The sequence below is a fragment of the Xiphophorus couchianus genome, chromosome 20, assembly GCF_001444195.1.
Source record: "Xiphophorus couchianus chromosome 20, X_couchianus-1.0, whole genome shotgun sequence".
Taxonomy (NCBI): domain Eukaryota; kingdom Metazoa; phylum Chordata; class Actinopteri; order Cyprinodontiformes; family Poeciliidae; genus Xiphophorus; species Xiphophorus couchianus.
Genome location: NC_040247.1, coordinates 1,609,369 through 1,627,360, shown reverse-complemented (window position 1 = coordinate 1,627,360; position 17,992 = coordinate 1,609,369). Strand labels below are relative to the sequence as shown.

The 17,992-nt window shown below is 36.2% G+C and overlaps 1 protein-coding gene across 11 annotated transcripts in view; it reads right to left on the bottom strand.

Moving 5' to 3' along the window:
* ptprt (protein tyrosine phosphatase receptor type T) overlaps positions 1-17,992 on the bottom strand; it is a 319,822-nt gene that overhangs the window by 252,568 nt on the left and 49,262 nt on the right. For all 11 annotated transcript variants that reach the window (XM_028003113.1, XM_028003117.1, XM_028003114.1 and 8 more), the window contains exon 2: positions 17,106-17,231. In XM_028003113.1, coding sequence (XP_027858914.1) covers positions 17,106-17,231 — 126 coding nt within the window. The remainder of the gene's footprint in view (positions 1-17,105; positions 17,232-17,992) is intronic.

The window sequence follows — 17,992 nt, the reverse complement described above, 5'->3', positions numbered from 1 at the left end:
CTTTCTTTCCAAAAAATATTTTGAGGCAAAAAAAGAAAAACCTGGCAAAAACTGATGTAGGCAATTAATAAGGTGACGATATTAAAAGCAGCTTACACGTAACTTTTCAGCTTGTTTTAAGTCAATAATTTGTTGATATTGATGGAAAAGTTCTAGTTCTACTGGCAGAGTATTTTCATTTATAACAAGACATTTTGTCATCTTATTAGAAAAATAATCTGCCAGTAAAAAAAGCTCCTGCATCTTGCTGAAAAGTTAATTGTTTTGTTGAACTAGGACATCGGCACAAGAACTTAGATCAAAAAATACGTGGCGAGATGTATTTTTTTCTTCCCACTGTCGGTATGTGCATGCTCAGATCACGACTGGTTGCAAAAACAAATAGGGCCCTATGATTTAAACGTTAGATAATAAACCCAGACGGAGTCGCAAAATTTATTAAATAAAATAAAAGCCACAATAAAACAGAATTTCATGGAATTAGCAGAGAACAGTGAGAAATGAAGGATTTTCTGTAGTTTCTGTAGTTTCTGTAGTGTTTTGGCCTCTGCAGCTTCTGTACCTGCTAATATTTGGCTACACGGGACTTGGCTTTGCTCCTCCACAGACAGAATGAGCTGGACAGTCATGGTGAAAAAAACTCTCTGAAACACCAACATGTTCCTCTTAAGATCAGTAAACAACTCTGAGCTAATTGCTAGGTTCAGGACCAGATACTTTTATGAAACGGGAATAAACTTTTCTGTATGTTTTGTCAGAACATGGTTGACTGGAGGCGCAAGAATACGACACTACTGAGGAACAGAGATGTAGATTTGTTAAGTTTTTTTCACACAGAAACTTAATAATGAGTAAATGTGGTTAATGTGGAAAATAAAACAAAAAACAATCTGGTTTCAGCAATTATCTTTTTAAATGCAGTGTGTCTCAGTCAGTACTTAGTAAAGGATAGTCATGCTATTTTCCTCACTGTACAGGAAGTGACAAAACACATAGAAAACATATGTTGTCAACATGTCAATAATTTGATGGATGCCACTGCAACAATCTATGATAATCCCTCCAACAGTAATATTTTCACCATCGACTCTCTGAGCAAAGCTTTTAAAATCCCACCCAGATCCTTCATGTTTTCTGATGATTGAACATTGTATTTTCTTTTTTATTATCTTGACTAAAGTGTTCATGCAAGAACCGCCACCGTCTTTTTCCCTCTTATTTGACTCAAAGTTTCCAACATCTCAGTCCTTCTGCTGCCCTTCATCATGTTTCTCTTATCTGGATCCATTTGTTCATCTGCCATCTTCAGCTCTATCTGCTCTGGTTGAAGATTTTTAAAAAATGATTTTACCTGTCTGGTAATTCATCTATCTTCACCTAGCCTTCAGTCTGGGAATGCAGCTGTGTACTGGCTTCATTTTAAAAACAGACTGGTACTTCTCTGTTCCCATAGCCGCATTTCAATCCCTTTCACTAAAATCTGACTTCAAGCACATTTATTTCTTGTCATAAAAGAGAATTTTACCCACTTGTTGCAAAGACTTTTGAAAACTTGATATTACACTGTCATCCTAAACTGCAAGATAAAAAAACTTTAAAATCAAAGTAGTTCAAACTTAAACCACAATAATTGCCAATGCTATGCAGCATGTCTTTGTAATGTTGAAGTGACCCAGAAAGAGTCCAGTGGAAGAAGATTAGGGTGAAATATGCGATTGGGTGAAATTGCCAATATTCCAGCTCCCGAGGAACATCTCGCTACAGAGGTTCACAGGTGTGGAGTACCGCTTAGTTTTGCACAGATAAACTTAAGACACAAAAGCTCATGGAATAGCCTCATAATATCCATTTGTGGCATTCTGAAGGATTTTGAGTGGAACAAATGGAGCAAATCTGGTTTCCAAGCAAAGGTGGTTGATGCAGGTGGGCAATTTTTCAACATTTTTAAATAACGTACGAGAAACAGATCCCCGTTTGTTAACAAAGTTTTTGCATTCATCTTAATTTTGGAACAACTAGAACCACAAACTTTAACCCATATTTTCCCGGAAGCAAATCTTACTTCTCATGTAAGAAAACAAAACATAAAAAAAAAAACGGTGGGCCTTATTTATGTTTTATATCCACAATGATCTTATATTTCCTACAGAAATCTGACCATTTTGTTCATTTTAATAAAACTGAAATTGTTTAGTTTGTTACTGAGCAGCTACAATAAAAAAGCACAAAGAGTTTGTTTTCAAAGTTTTATTTTAAAAACTTTGTATTTCTGTGGCTCTTATTCTAACGACTTTGGCTCTTGGCAAAAAGTTTGGGCACCACTGTTACAAGACATTTTTACCAGAAACTAAAAAAAAATTACTTGTGATTTTGCAGTGAAGTTTAAATAGTTTAGTTTTTGTTTTAAACCACTTGCTGATGTGTAGCACTTACCTATTAATGTACTGCAAATTGCATGAGCAAAATGTTTTTTGTTGTTGTTTTTTGGATAGGGCACGAAAACTGGCTCCAGCCCAGAGGCCCTCATCTTTCTAAGTCCAGCCCTGACCGTCACCCTGAAAACAGTTACATGGGTTTCAATGGGTCCATAAAACTGGTGTTGTTGCGCAACACCCCCCCCCTCCTTTCTGTCTCTACTCTCTCACTCTCGTACTTCCTCTTCTGAGAGGGGAGATGTGCTACCAGCTCTCCGTCTAACGGGTCCGTTGAGTTTCCTAAATCTGCTGGGATTTACCCTGTCCAGAACTGAAGTAAACTCTGTTTAAGCTGGTTTCGAGAAACGATTCGCCTGGTTATCTGACGGCCTACATCCAGGTGTCCCACCCTTCTTCCCCCTGTGAATTAGCCAGACTGAGCAGCCTACAGCCAACTAGTTTCACAGAGCACACCTGTTAACGGTCGCTCGTTCTCTATTTTGCAACTTGCATTTGTTATTGAACCAGGTAGGTTTTAGTGACTCGGGCGAGTCCCAAGGATGATGTTTTAAATATGGGCTACCAGCAACCTAAAAACATTTTCCACCTCTTCCTCTCCAGAATCAAACATCACAGCTATTTTACAACCATCAAAGAACTTTAAGGTGACTCATTAACTGAATGTCCACAACATCTTTAGATTTTCTTTATGCTAAATATTTTATTAGTAAGGCATTTTTGCAAGGGTCAGTACAGCTTAATTCAGTAGCAGAAATAATCAAATAAGTAAAATCAATCATCTAGTCTATCTTTCCCTACTGCTGACACTGAGAACTAAAAAAGGAACCTTAGAGCGAGACGGACGGAGTTTGGCGCCTCGAACCCCAGACCTGGCACGACGACGAAGAAGGTGCGGCAGCAGGAGGAAGATGTTGATCGATGAAGGCCAGGATCTCCGCAGGTCTGATGAGCCTCCTCTCCGCATGGATGCTGAGGTCACACAGGACTTGGTGCTGGCAGGAAAAAAGGCACCAGTTCTTCTTCCTTGTCTTTGTCTTCATCTTTGTCTTTGGGGTCAGAACCCAGCCGATGAGAGAAGTGCGATTCGAAGCCACAGATTGTGGGCCTGACGGGTTGGTCTCCATGTGCAGGACAGTCTCCGGCTCCGTGGCCCCGGCTCTTCTTCAGCTGCAGAGTTCTTTGTCCATCTCGATCTTGGCTCGAAGCTGCCCGGAGGATCCAACGAACGGTTCCTCTTTTGCACCCACCTTATATAGGGTTCATCTGTCTGCTTAGACAGATGATCTCATATCCGTCACTGTCTTAAGAGACATCATGTCATGATGTCTGTGCCAATGTCTCAGGGCTGCTCAACCTCCTGTTTCCATATAAGGTGCTGATCATCTCTGCTCTCCTGTTAGTTCCCCCTTTTCCCTTCCTGTCACCTTTCACCTACCATCTACCTCCAACATATCAGTGATGTTTAATTGCAGTTTTACAACCTTTTACACCATTTCAAGTTCAATGTCAAAATCACATTTATATCACATTTATTTTCTTTAGCTTCTCTGATTTAGCATTCATTTATAATTTTATAACCATAACTTATATCACATTTATTTTCTTCAGCTTCTCTGATCTATCATTCATTTATGATTTTATAACCATAACTTATTAGTTACTCTTATTATGATCTTAATGTGAGTTATTACAGATGTTTTTCTGAAAAGAAACCAAGAATAATCTATTATTCTAATTATTTGATACCAAAGTTACATTTGCTTGTTTTTCTTATAAGTGTTCTCACAAATATAAGTGTAAGTATTATTACAAGTAAATCAATATTAATATAAGTATTTTACTTTGAATCTTATCAAATTACTCAAAATGTTTAGATTTAATTTTTTAAAACTTTCATGCTTTAAACTAAGGAATAGTCTCAGCTATTTTTATAAATCTGCAGGCTGGAAACTTCCTCTTTTTCCAGGAAACCTGCTTTTCCTGTTTAATGAATCTCTCTGACTGACTATGATTTTTTATGATTAGATAGAAAAAAGTAGAATTAAAGCAAAGTTTGCATGAGACAAAAACAACACACACAACTAGATTTATTTTATTGACACTTAAGTCTACTGTTGGGCCTTGATGTCACTTGAGTGATTCATTTTAAAGATAACTTTATTTATTATTACTGTTAAACTAACTTTATTGACACTTAAGTCTACTGTTGGGCCCTGATGTCACTTGAGTGATTCATTTTAAAGATAACTTTATTTATTATTACTGTTAAACTAAAATCTCCAGCATGGGGAAGTGGGATGAGCTCGGATTTTCTTGACACTGGTGTCTTTAACTATCACAAGTTTAGGACTTTTTTGAAACAAAATGACTTCCTTAATATGAAAACTTGGGAAAACTGAGAATCTTCAGACAATAAATCTTTCAATAACATTTCTTTCAACATTTTTTAAATATATTTCAACCTTACAAAGTTAATAATAATGATTAATCACAGATCCAATGTGATTAAACTGATTCTTTTTTTAATCAAATGACAGCACTAGTAAAAACATTTCTGCAGAAACCTCAGAAACTTTCTTCCTCAGTTTCTCAGGATAAATGTAGGTGTTGTAGGTGTTTGCAAAGCCTCCTCCCTGTCACCCTGTCAATTTGCTATTGTCCCTTTTGCGCCATGTTTCATTTCTTCCACCCTGCCTGGACACTTTCTGCCCGCCCACAAATCACAAATGCAATCAAGTTGCCTCTGAGAAGGGCTCTCAAATCACCATCAGCGCCTAAAAAAAGAGACAGAAATGGACGGGATATTTAACCTCTGCAACCATCAGAAGCCACTTGACAAACACACACATGCACAATTTATGCTATACAGCGGTGACACACTGTAATTCAGGGGCCTATTACTGATGGCAGCTTTAAACAAGGCATGGCGGTGTGTGTACATGCGAGTGTGTGGCCTCAGTTTGTGCGACAACTGAATGGAGAGGCACTCTCTGATTAGTGCTGATTTGTTTTCAGCTTCTCGGTGGGAAAAAATAACAGGGAGCACTGACAAGCAGGCACACTCACTCCTATGAAAATATACAGCAAAAGTGTAGAAACTGTTCAAACATTCCTCTCTGTCTGACTGTCAAATCGTTAAAAAAACAAAACAACCGGAAACATATTGACAGAAGCTAAGAAGCAAATTTAGGCCAAAGACGCCTCAGGAGAAATGAGTGTCAGAGAATGAAGGGAGACAGAAAGGAGAAGAAATGAAAGAAAAGACAGGAAACATTGTTTGGGTCCTGGTTTGACAGCCGATGAACACGTCAACACTGCAAATGACAGCACACACTTTCACACACACACCTCTCGTAGAGCACTGCAAAAACACAAAACTTATCAAATATCTGTCCAGTCTCTAGTGCTAATGTCTTAGTAACTTTTCAGCAAGATATAGGAGCTTTAAGTCAATAATTCCCTTAATATTGATTTTAAAAAGAACTAGTTCCACTGGCAGATCATTTGACTTATGACATTATTTCCATCTTATGAGTGAAACAAGCTGCCAGTGGAAACAGAAGTTTTTATTAATATTCAAGACAAACTAGTATATCTCGCTGAAAACTTGCTTTTGAAGTTTAAAGTTTGTTTTTTCTTAATTCAAATGTACTAAAATAGTTTCACTGGAAACTAAACAGAATCACTTGGTAATATTTGGTGTTTTTGCAGTGTGACTTGTTTTCCTTATAGTAGGCCTATTGCAATAAGCTATATATCAATTAATCACATCATAAATTAAGAGGAGCTCAATAATTTCCATTTGCATGATTTATTGTTTTTCTCTTTTCTATCTTTCTACCAAAATCTGGATGATAAAAAACTTCAGTCTGATGTTTTGGTTTTGGCCCTTAATTTGAAGGACAATTTTGTTTACAGAGACTTCATAATTGATTTTAATTGTTGTTTCTGCTATTTTGTTTATTTATAAAATGTCTTCCAGTTCCAGTGTTAAATGTTCACCAGAAATGAAAGTTTATTGATCTTTGAGAACATGTTCTTGCATTATTAAGCCATTACCATTGACCATTGAAAATGGTCTCAAACCAACATTATAATTCATCATAATAATTATAAGGTCGTGACAGACCTACTTTATAGTGACCTAAAGGCTGCATTCATGCAAAAAAACAAAATTAACATATAGAAGAGCTTCTTTATAAATCCTAATCAGGCAACAGACAATGCAGAGATTTAACTTCTATTTAAAACTTTTCTTTCTTCGTGTTGAACCTGCATGTCAGTTTTTGGCCTCACACACCCACACGGTTTCTTTTTCAGCCTGATTAGACTTCGTCTTAGCACTGCGTGGGTGTGAAGAAGAGGCTTGACTGACATTTGTCTCTCAGTGCAGCTGTCAGGACGACGTGAATCTCCTTTACTGGTCCGAGGGGTTCAGGTGACGTCAAAACAGCAGGGCAGCAGCGTAACGAGCTGGAATCACAGACTACAGCCGGAGGCCAGCTGGACGTTTTAGATGGGCTTAGTTACAACCTGTGCATGTTTTATTTGGACCGTTTTCAAATTACTCACTTATTATGATCCAGTAAGTTTACAGGTGAACTTTTAAATTTGCAATTTGAAACTGCAAGTTCCTCAAAAGCGAATAAAAACAAAACAAAGTGATTGAAAAATAATCAATGGTCGTCTTTTTGACTCATCTCTCAAAAATGGTTCATGAAACCTTTTGAATCTTAAAGGTGATCTATTATGCTTCCCTGAACATGTTTCTATACAAATCATGTTTATTTAATTGTTTTGCACAAAATCATTCTTACAGTTTGGCTTTAGTTACCCAGAATTCCCTGCACTGTAATCTGTTTCCTGTTGTTGGATCAGTTTCTCGTCACATTTGCATTTAAATCAACAAAGCTCAGAGCTACACTGCAGAAACACAAAATCTTTAGCAAGAAATTTTGTCTAATTTTCAGTGCAAATATTTTAATACACTTGAATTAAAACTAAAATAACGAGTTTTTCAGCTAGATAAATCAGCTTGGTTTAAGTCAATCATTTTTGACTAGAGATGCAAAAAGGACTGGTTCCACTGGCTAGTTTTTTCACTTGTCTCGTTACAAATCTACCAATAAGCTAGTATGCTTTTATACCAATATTTATTAGATATTTTGCAGAAAAGGTGCTTGAAAGTTACTTTAGTCTTATTTCAAGTGTGCTAAGATATTTGCATTAGAATTTAGACCATAAATACTTGGCATAACTTTGTGTTTTTGCAGTGTAGGTTTGCAGTGACCAGAGTTAGATCGTTTTTATCTGCATCAGATTTGATTGCACATTCACAACTCCAAATAATCTGAACTTTCAACACAAATGGACTGGAGTTTGATCAAAGCGGACCAAACGGGGTTGGTGTGAATTCACCCTGAAGTTGGGTAAACATGTAATTTTGCCTTTTCATGATTTTGTACTTCTGTGGTTTCCTGATGTTTTCAGGCAAAAGTTGATGCAGAAGTTATGAATTATTAATTCATAGCCACTAGAGTGACTATGTTCTTGATCCTCTCCATGTCTGTCATATTCATTCATACCGACTTAGTAAAAGCACACAGAAAAGTGGAAGAAATTACTAAGCAAAATAATACTTGCAATTGTAATGTTTGTATTTTTTTGGTCATTTGTAAATAAAGCTGAATAATAAATGCAATTATTGGGCAACCTGAGAATGAGTGATGAGAGAGGCGGTTCAGCTGAGTGCACTGAAAACTATACCATACGAGTTCAATAGCAAAAAAGCTGGCACAGATGTGATGAGACCATTCCAGGAGATGAGCACAGAAAATGATGAAGAAAATAAGAGCACATCCATTTCACTTTTTTTGATAACTATTCCTCCGTGGGAGAATAAAGTCGCTCTGCTCCCACCTGAGCCCTTCTATTTCCCATATCTTTGCTATTGTATCCATAACAAGTGAAGTATTTCACATCAGGATCAAACTACACCCAGATGAGAACCACAGAAAACCTTAGCCTATGAAATTTAAGAGTAATAGATTCATATATGGATGCAAACTTGTGCTAAATAAACTGATTTTGAGTAAAACACTTTAAAACGTAAACCATGAAATCAGCTGTTAAGAAGCACTAAGTTCTTCTTTAACATGTACTGTATTTCTCCAGAGTGTGTAAATATGAACAATCTGTGGGTCAATGTGTGAAATGTTTGTTACCAGGTGGGTGGCAGCCATCTTGTGTTTCAGCTAAACAGGAAGCCCGCCTCAAACCCAGATCTTTAACAGGAAGTGAGGTGGTAAGAGAAGAGAGTTAAGGTAATAAAAAATGTAAAATGACTTATAAAATGTGTGTTTGCATAAATAAGATGGTTGGTTGATATTTTATTGTTGATTAATAGGTTCTGATGTTTTCATTATTAATGTGAAAGTCAACTTCTTTGTTTTGTTTTCCTGCTCTGGAAGGCCGAGGTGATTGGCCGAAATGATTTGAGAAGGCGGGGTCTGAATCATATGGAGGTGGGCTGCTGCTTGTTTATTTGTTTCAGTTCATTTTTTAAAATTATTATTCATTTATTTTAAATTTTAAAATCTGTGTAACATATATTTAGTATCCCAAATTACACTCTATTCCAGTAGATGGCAGTAATGCACATCTAAATGTGCATTACTGCCAGTAAAAAGAAGAAGAAGGGCAGCCATTTGAAAGCTGCTGTGATGCCTGAAAACCAATAAACTAGTTTTGTTTGCTTTTCAGCCAAACCTGACTGGTGACTTCTCCTTTCCACACATCTCAGTGTAACACTAATTCATAATTAATCTGCAAAAAAACATTTTTTTAAAAAATTCTTGTAAAGCATGACACTGAGCAACACTGCCTGTACTGTGGCAAGGAATTTTGTTACAATTGACATCACAATGTGCACAAATGCTAAATGTGTAAGATGACCCAAAATACCAACACCACAGAACCGGATATAAAAAACATATACATGTTAAACTCTAGAAATTAAATTGGTTGTTCTTCCTATTTTGTTGCTTCTTTTGTTTCAAAAATAACTGCAGCTAAAAATGTTGCATCCTAACTTCAGAACAAAGTCCAAACATCTCAGAGCGTGGCATATATTTTTCAGTTCTGTAAAGCAAGAGATGTAAAGAGAAGTAAAGTCACCAACAAGACAGCAACTGAATTATAAATCAGCCGAGCTCTTTCCAGCTGTTTAACTAACAGTTCTGGTTCTCCAGTTATTCAGACTTTATTGTTTTGCATCACTGTTTGCCGCCTCTGAGCACTTACTGACAAGATAAATCAATAATAGATGAAAGCTGTGTCTTCTGTGAGCTTTTTCTCCCTGTCTGGCAGCTAGAAGTAAAAATATCACATAATAGGACGATACATGATATTGATCTCTCAAACGCTGCATGAAACTTTGACGACCACTTGTAACACATTGTGTGCTCTTAACCATCTCTCCCAGAAACAGCTTTTTCAAATCAACAGTGAGTCTCAGAGTGGTTGTTAAGGAAAAATGTAGACTTTGCGTCAATGTCTCAGTTTGTCTCCAATTTTTCTGTATAGTTAACAACTCGGTGCCCTTGTCACTCTTGTGTGTATTTTTTCTTTCTGTGAGGCCTTTCTTTATTTTGTTTTCACTGGTTCTTGAAAATCAAAATTTTTTGTCCTTCATTTTGCTTCTCATTTTTCTTCTTTCTAAGTGTTAACAGTTTGTTCTCTGTTTATCACACACACTATTTTCTCTGGGAACAGATGAAACTAATGACATCAAATCATCAAACCTTTGGAATCAGAGCTTGATTGATCCAAAATATTGATACCAAGTTGGCATAAAAAAACATAAAATTATGAGAATACAATATATAATTATGAAAATAAAGTCATAAAAATATGACAATAAAGTCAAAATAATACAAGAACGTTTCAACTTTCTTGAAATTTTATGTTATTTTTTGTGTTGTAGTTTTTCCACACTACCTTTAAAAATATTTTGTTTTGTAAAATTATAATTTTTTTAACTTTTTTTATTAAGGAAATATACCCACAAATTTTGCTATTTTCAATATTTTCTGTTTATCACGTTATGTTATTCCAGCATTTTGAAGACGCCTATAAACGTTTTAGATGTTTTCACAAAAACACATAAAAGATTAGACATTTATTTATCAAACATAAAAAATATCGGTATTGGCAATATTGGCCCTGTATTTATTTGTTATTGGATCGATACTAAACTATACAGTATTGCACACATCTACTAATGGTGTAATATTTGTATTTTTTTTTTCATTTTTTTTTCTCCGAAGAGTTTTTGCGGCGCTAGCGGCTCGCATTTTTTTCCACAGTAGGCAGACAGGAAGGAGGGTGAGGGGAAGACATGCGGCAAAGGTCGTCGGGACCAGGAGTCGAACCCGCGACGTCCGTGTCGAGGACTAAGGCCTCCAAACGTGGGGCGTGCTAACCCGCTGCGCCACCACAGCACGCCCCCCTAATGGTGTAATATTAAAATCAAAATCAAATCAAATTTTATTTGAATAGCACATTTCAGCAGCAAGGCATTTCAAAGTGCTTTAATAAAATATTTGGCTTTTGTTTTACCGAGACATTCAAAGTCTTTCCAAAAATATGTCAATGTTGTTCAAAAGTTCAAAGCGTGCCTGGCTGGACATGACAAATAATATACTAAAAACAGAAAATCAAAATGTCAATTTGATCAATTATTTGTTCTTCATAACTTCCTCTTTAACTGAAATATGCAGTCTAACCTTCTGTGAAAACATACTCATTACTTTTGTTTTCAGGACCTTTGAATATTTTCTATACACAAGATATTAAGGGTGAACTGGTTTCCAGTCAGATGTTCTCCTGTGCATAAAAGCTTTTTTATTTTCCAAATGTCCCTAAAACTTGCTTTTGCACAAACCCGTTTTTACTGTAGCTCTCAACTTAATTTTCAAGCTTTCTAAGCTGTAATATTATGAGATCTCTATGAAGGTGAGCAGGCATAGATTAACATCATCCTAGGCAAATCTTTTCTCATCTATAACTCATCAGGGGTGGGGATTATAACATTACCTTGTCAATAGAGAGATGATGAAAGAAGCCAAAGCACTGATTCCAATCTAATCAGGGTTTGCCACGAAATCTATGAGCTGCCACAGCTATGGACAAGCTGACAACTATGTTTAAATGGAGGTGGAGAGAGCTGGAGGTGCCAAGCCCAACTCAGTAGAAATGCAATCTGTTTACACTCCATGACACTCTTATGTTTCTGGAGACATAACTAAATACAAGGCACAGCATAGACATTTTAGATATTATTGTTTACATTCAGACATGTTGCACATGTGCACAATGCAGGAGGGCAAAAAGACCATTTTTTCACATGCAATCCATAACCGTGCTGATGCAATAGCATGTTTCTGTTAACAAAATGAAACATGGAGATGCAGGTGTTATTAATTTAGTGCACATCAAAGGGAAAATAACACAGAAAAACCACTGAAGAATAACTCAGAACCACTGGTGGTATTCTTCTTTTTTCTCTTTGTCTTGGCTACACTATGCAGAGAGCCGCTGCCATAGTAACTGACAACAATGCCACTATATATAATATCAGGATTGAACATCAAAAAACATAAAAGCATTCCCCATACATAGAACAGAACATTCAGTTTGTTACAGTTTTATGTTTTCAGGCTTGATGTTAATTTCACCATTATTAATAAGCTAAGCTAACACAGTGGTGGTAGCTTAGCTAATGTGTTGGTGTGTGGGTCACCTTATTTTTAACTGAACCAAAACACAACAAATTATGCAGCATATCTACATGTTATGTTTGTCAAAGTCTACTTCCCTCTCCCTCGCTATTTTGTTATTTTTATTAAAAGTTTATCCTGAGTTTGTTATCCGGTAAATTACTACCAAAGCGCTGTGTCCCTTTTATCATATTAAGATTTAGCACATTATTTTGACAACAGGTAAAACTAATGCCAGTCATCGTTGGTGAGCAGCAGGGAGACGGGGGCGGGGTCTTGATTGGGGGCGGGGTCTTGGATGGGGGCGGGGTCTTGTGTGTGTGACGTCACGTTGCGGCATGTCTGTAGCTTCATTCATTTCATTTTGTTAACTTTGCATAGGCAGAGTTAAACATTGGTGTAAAGATTGTGGCAGTTATACTGCTGTGTTGATAAATAGATTTGATACTTTAATACAGGCATCCACTGAACAATAGCAGCTACAGCAACGAGAGAAAAAATGGCCAACACAGAGAGACAAAACTAACAGATAATTTGCTCCTGTCCAGCCTGATCAGATCTGTAGCTGTCAGAGCAGCGGGCAGCTGATCACTCACAGGCCGCGATGGCTATCGTGGTTGACAGCCGCCACCCACGGGCCGATAGATGAGACGGATAACTGACAAGAGTTCTGCAAAAACCGAGAGCGAGACGGAATGGTGTAGCAGCCAGTTGGACGGAATCAAATCTTCAGCGAATGACTGTGGTGTTGGGAGTGAAGACGGCAGCGGCACTGACAAACTGCAGACACTGATGGCAGGAAAATTAGATGGAAAGATGATGAGGATGATGATGATGGATGGGAGCTATAATTGATCTGACTAACAGATCATTTAGGATGGAAAGAGGAGCATCATAACTTAGAACACAGTGGGGGAATGAATTAAAATGGAGAAAGATCACGACAAAGAGATTTGGAGATATTTATGCTTCAAGTAGAAAATGAATGAATGTAAAATCTGCCAACAACAACAACAAGTTCTCTATAGAAGAAAGATAAATTAGACGAAGCTTTTCAAAACGCTCCTGCTTGTATTGGGGGAATCACACGGCAAAAACACAAAATCTTACCAGGTATTTATGACTAGTTTCAGTGCAAATATCTTAGCACATTTGAATTAAGACAAATCTAACTTAGAAGTAACTTCTCAGAAAGATATAGAAGCTTGTTTTAGATCAATAATTGCTTGACATTGATGGAAAAAGTACTAGCTCCAGTGGCAGATTATTTTATTTATATAAATAAAATATAAATAAATGTCTTGTTATAAGTGAAATAATCTGCCAGAGGAACTAATGTTTTTAAAATCAATATTAAGGTATCATTTACCTGAAACAAAATCCCATATTGTCCTAAAAAGTGACTTGTAAGTTATTTTGTCTTAATCCAAGTGTAATAAGATATCTGCACTAGAAACTAGACAGAAAATACTTGGTAAAAGCTACTTTGACTGGGCCTATCTATAAAAACCCAACGTACTGTTATGAAAGTTTAAAAAAAAAAAGAAATATTGCATAAAATACACAACATAAACAAGCATATTTGTATGACAAACTAAAATTTAAATGAATAGTTGACTGAGTTCTTAAATCTAACAGTTTTTGATTATCTGGCAATAGCTGGATTGTTTTGATTGGTTCTTTTTCATCCAACCGAATGAACTATTTGCAAGGAATGAGAGACATAAAGAGCAAACAGCGACTGGGTAGTTCCAGCAGCAGAAATCACTCAGGCGTTTCCTTCTAAATCATTTTTGGGTTATGACCAACAGGACTCCAACTCATGATTTCTTCCTAAGTTAAAACAGGATTTACTCTCAAATGATCAAAAATCCTTATTTAAAGGAAGTTGGCGCCAAGAGATTTTTCCACCTGCGAGCGCGTCTCCATTCAACAGGAGAATTGAACCCTAACCCTTTGTGATGATTTGGGATGCTGCATTTGCCTTTTACTCCCTAATGATTTTGTTTGCAATAAAGCAGTTATAAGAATCAGAAATGCACCTGCAAAGTTCTGGTTGAAACTGGGCTGTTTTGAAAAGTTTTAACTGGGTGTAGTTAGAGTCTGTTTGCTTCCGTCTTGTTTTTGTTTTTTTCTGCTTTTGCTCTCAACTCCCAATCTTCCTCTATTGTTCCTCTGAAAGATCCAAAAAGCAATGAACAATACGCAATTACAAGACAATTTCTTTTAAGGATTTTTTCTTTGGAATCATTTCAGCTCTAACATTTTCTGAAGACTTGATATAACACCCTATTTTTAGTGGTTGTGGATCCAATTTCTGTGCATGGCTCACTGATGAAATACGACCCCAATCAAGCGAAGATGAGTCGTACATAACCACATGTGTTTACGTTTGACTGTCAGTCGGAGTTCAGTGAAATTATCGATCTATCTGTTGATATTGATCACGTGTCTATCCCGATATATATTGATATTGATATATTGTCCAGCCAACCAGCTCCAAAATCCACAATTAGGCAAATTTTACAAATATATTGGAGTTTTCACAGAACTAAAGTAAAAAGAAGCAGGAGTCCACTGTAATGTTTCTCTGTGATTCCATAAAACACACAACTACATGTCAAAAGATGCTCAGCATGAGAAAATATTGTGTTTATTAAATCCAAGTCTTCAAGGCTTTGATATAAAGAAGTGTTTTCATTTTGTACCTGCTCAAAAATCATTTGGGCTCCCTCTGTGGAGCCTTTTTATCCAGTCTGACATATTTGCTTCTTGCTTTTTAATTTTCTCCATTTGCTTTCTATTTTAAGTATGATTCAAGACAAAGTTAAACAGAGCCAACTGAACCAACTTCTTTCTTACACATTATGCTCCAATTTACGCTGTGTGGGATCTTAACAACATATTTATGATTTTGGCAGCTCTACAAAGGAAAAACAAAGTGACTTTTAAAATGATCTCCCTTAACATGGATTTTTAAATGCTGCTTTGATGAAAGTGTACCTAAAAAAAACCTAGTCATGTCAATCAAATGGGAGAAAAGCAGACATCTAGCCGTGAAGATAAGAAAAAGGTGTGAAGAAGATTGTGTCGGGTAGCACAAGTGGTAGAAAGTGAGACTGTGGGCGAGATATAGAGGGCAAAAGGGCAAAACTGTGAGAGAAAACGCGATGGATAGACGGGCTGTCTGATTGCCATTTGGAGTTGGACAAATGGAGAAGAACCCAGCTGGGGTCAAATTACTGAGTCTGCCAATTCAGATAAACAGAGAGATTTCAGAAAAAACGTTTCTCTGGATGCAGAAAACAACAGGTTCAAACAATATTGTGGTGCGTATATTAAAGAAATGTTTAACAATTGCAACTTGTAGGATCACAAGAGTGATCGAGGTAATCAAATTTTAATTTTCCTGATCAGTCCGTGCTTTTATAAAGCAAACTAAAACTGAGCTGTTCGTTCAGTTTAGACATAAGAATTTTTATCAACACACCGAACATGAACAGATTTCAGTTACAAACATTCAGGTGTCACTGCAGAATCTTGTGACCGCTCCGGATTTATCCACAGTTTTCTCTCCATGAGGTCGTTTTGGTTTTGGTTTTTAAGCAGGTATGACTCACGGTAGCAATACCTTAAAACTGCTGTGCAAATTACTCAACAAATTGTTGCTAGGTAACCATAGAATCAGTGGGTTGCTAGGTAACCAATGAGTGAATCTAGCTTAGCTAGCCGTGACTGCCTAACGTCTTTTCTCTGCCTTTTATTATTGAATATTCATCAGATGTATTGTTTATTCGTATTGATCACAATATGTTAATGATTTGCAAAGGCCAACTGAGTGAAGTTACCTATGTTTATTGTAGCTACCGTTAAGGTTATATGCTTTTATTTTGGTAACTTTCCTGTTGAGGTAGCCATGGCAACAGAACTCAGTTTTACCTGATGAAGCTTAACCGCAATAAACAGAAAAGATTGCCAGCAAAACAAAAAAAGGTTAAAAATCAACTAAACTTTAGCTTCAGTCGATAACGAAACAAGTTAAATTGACAACGATTGAAGAATTTTTGAATAATTTTAAATGTTTAAAGAAAAATCAGATTGTTGCGTTAATGGAGAGAATTGTACTAATGTAATGAGCTATGCATAACAATGGATGGTGAAATGACTATAATTATTATTTGTTCTTGTTACGTTGGTTGATGAATGATATGGATGTCTTTAATAAATCATCATTTAACCATCAGTTCTGGCCTTTTCAAAATTGACTGGATTCTACATGATTTATTGTCCAGCCCCATGTGAAACAGTCAATTATTTCAATATCTCTTTGATATCACCACATAGAAATGTCATGGAGACAAACAGCTGAGAAATACAAACCAAACAATGTTCTGGGTTTTGTAGTTTTTAAGACATTCGTCTATATTCAAGCATCTGGCACATGGCACATATCCAAAACTACTCACAAATGAGGATATAACAATGCTGTTAATATCAAAACAATCAATAAATAGTCAGAAAGAAGGCTGACAGTATAGAAACAGAGCAACAACTTTAAGTAAACAAAGAGACTTCCCTCAAGTAGAGAGGGTAGGAAAGATAAACAGGTGCTTTAAGAATTAATTAATATGTAATAGCTTTTATCAATACCTCATTTATTAATTTAATGTTCATCTTAATTGTTCATAAAATTCATCATTTGACATTTCATTCATATTAGATGAGACTGTAAGCTACTTTGAATCTAAAAACTATTGAGCAAACTTAATTTGATTGATAATTATGACCAAATTATGTCAATAATGGATGTCTAAGAAAAAAAGATGGTTTTCTTGACTTGGAAACTGTTAAGAAAGCAAAAAATGAATAAGAAACGTGTCATGACGCCTACCAGTGGGAAGGGCAGGGTCCATGGTGGGTTTTTCCCAGGAGTTGACCTGTTCCCAAGTAAATCCGTTGGTTCCTAAAGACACGCCGTAGCCACAGCTGCTGTAAGACTCCTCAAAAGTGCAGCCACCTGAAATAAAACACAAGGAAGAGTTAAAAAAAAATTACACTTAAGATATGACAATTAAAGGTCAATTAAACAAGGTTGGAAAAATCATAAAAGGAAAAAACAACATCTTAACCTATTTTCTTGCTTACTGACAATCAACAATCTTAAATTTAGTTTTGGTTAATAATTCCAGGTAAAACAAAAAAGAAAACGATTTATGTTGGCACTAATATCTACAAAATACAGCAACGGTCTGCGTAGATTTACATTCTCATTCACTTTTACTGACAATGCTGCTGGGATTTCACTGAAAACAGGTAAAACTGTGACATATTTATTCATTATAAGGTTTTTAAGTTTTCTAAAGATTAGAAATAAAATATAAATGACTGCCGCACCATGTCCCTTCAATCATTACATTGTCCTGTGCTGAAAAGAAATTTAAATACAAATGCTGACAAAAACCTCTATTTTCTAATATTTTTTCTATACATTTAATTAACCTTAATAATTATTACTTTTTTTATTTGATAATATACAGCCTTTAGCAACCGTCTGGGTATTATTAACAATATAATGAAAATTAACTTCTCAGCAGGACCAAAACAAGCCAGTTTATCAGAGGCAACGGATGAAAGAAAGAGTGAAGGAAGAGAGGATGAAGAAGAGGAAGCTTTACATGACAACATGATTAAGTCACAGTGTCTCATCATTATTTCATGGCCCAGCTAAGACGCATTTTCCGCTACATTAGCTTTCTCCGTTAGCCCCAGGGCACCACA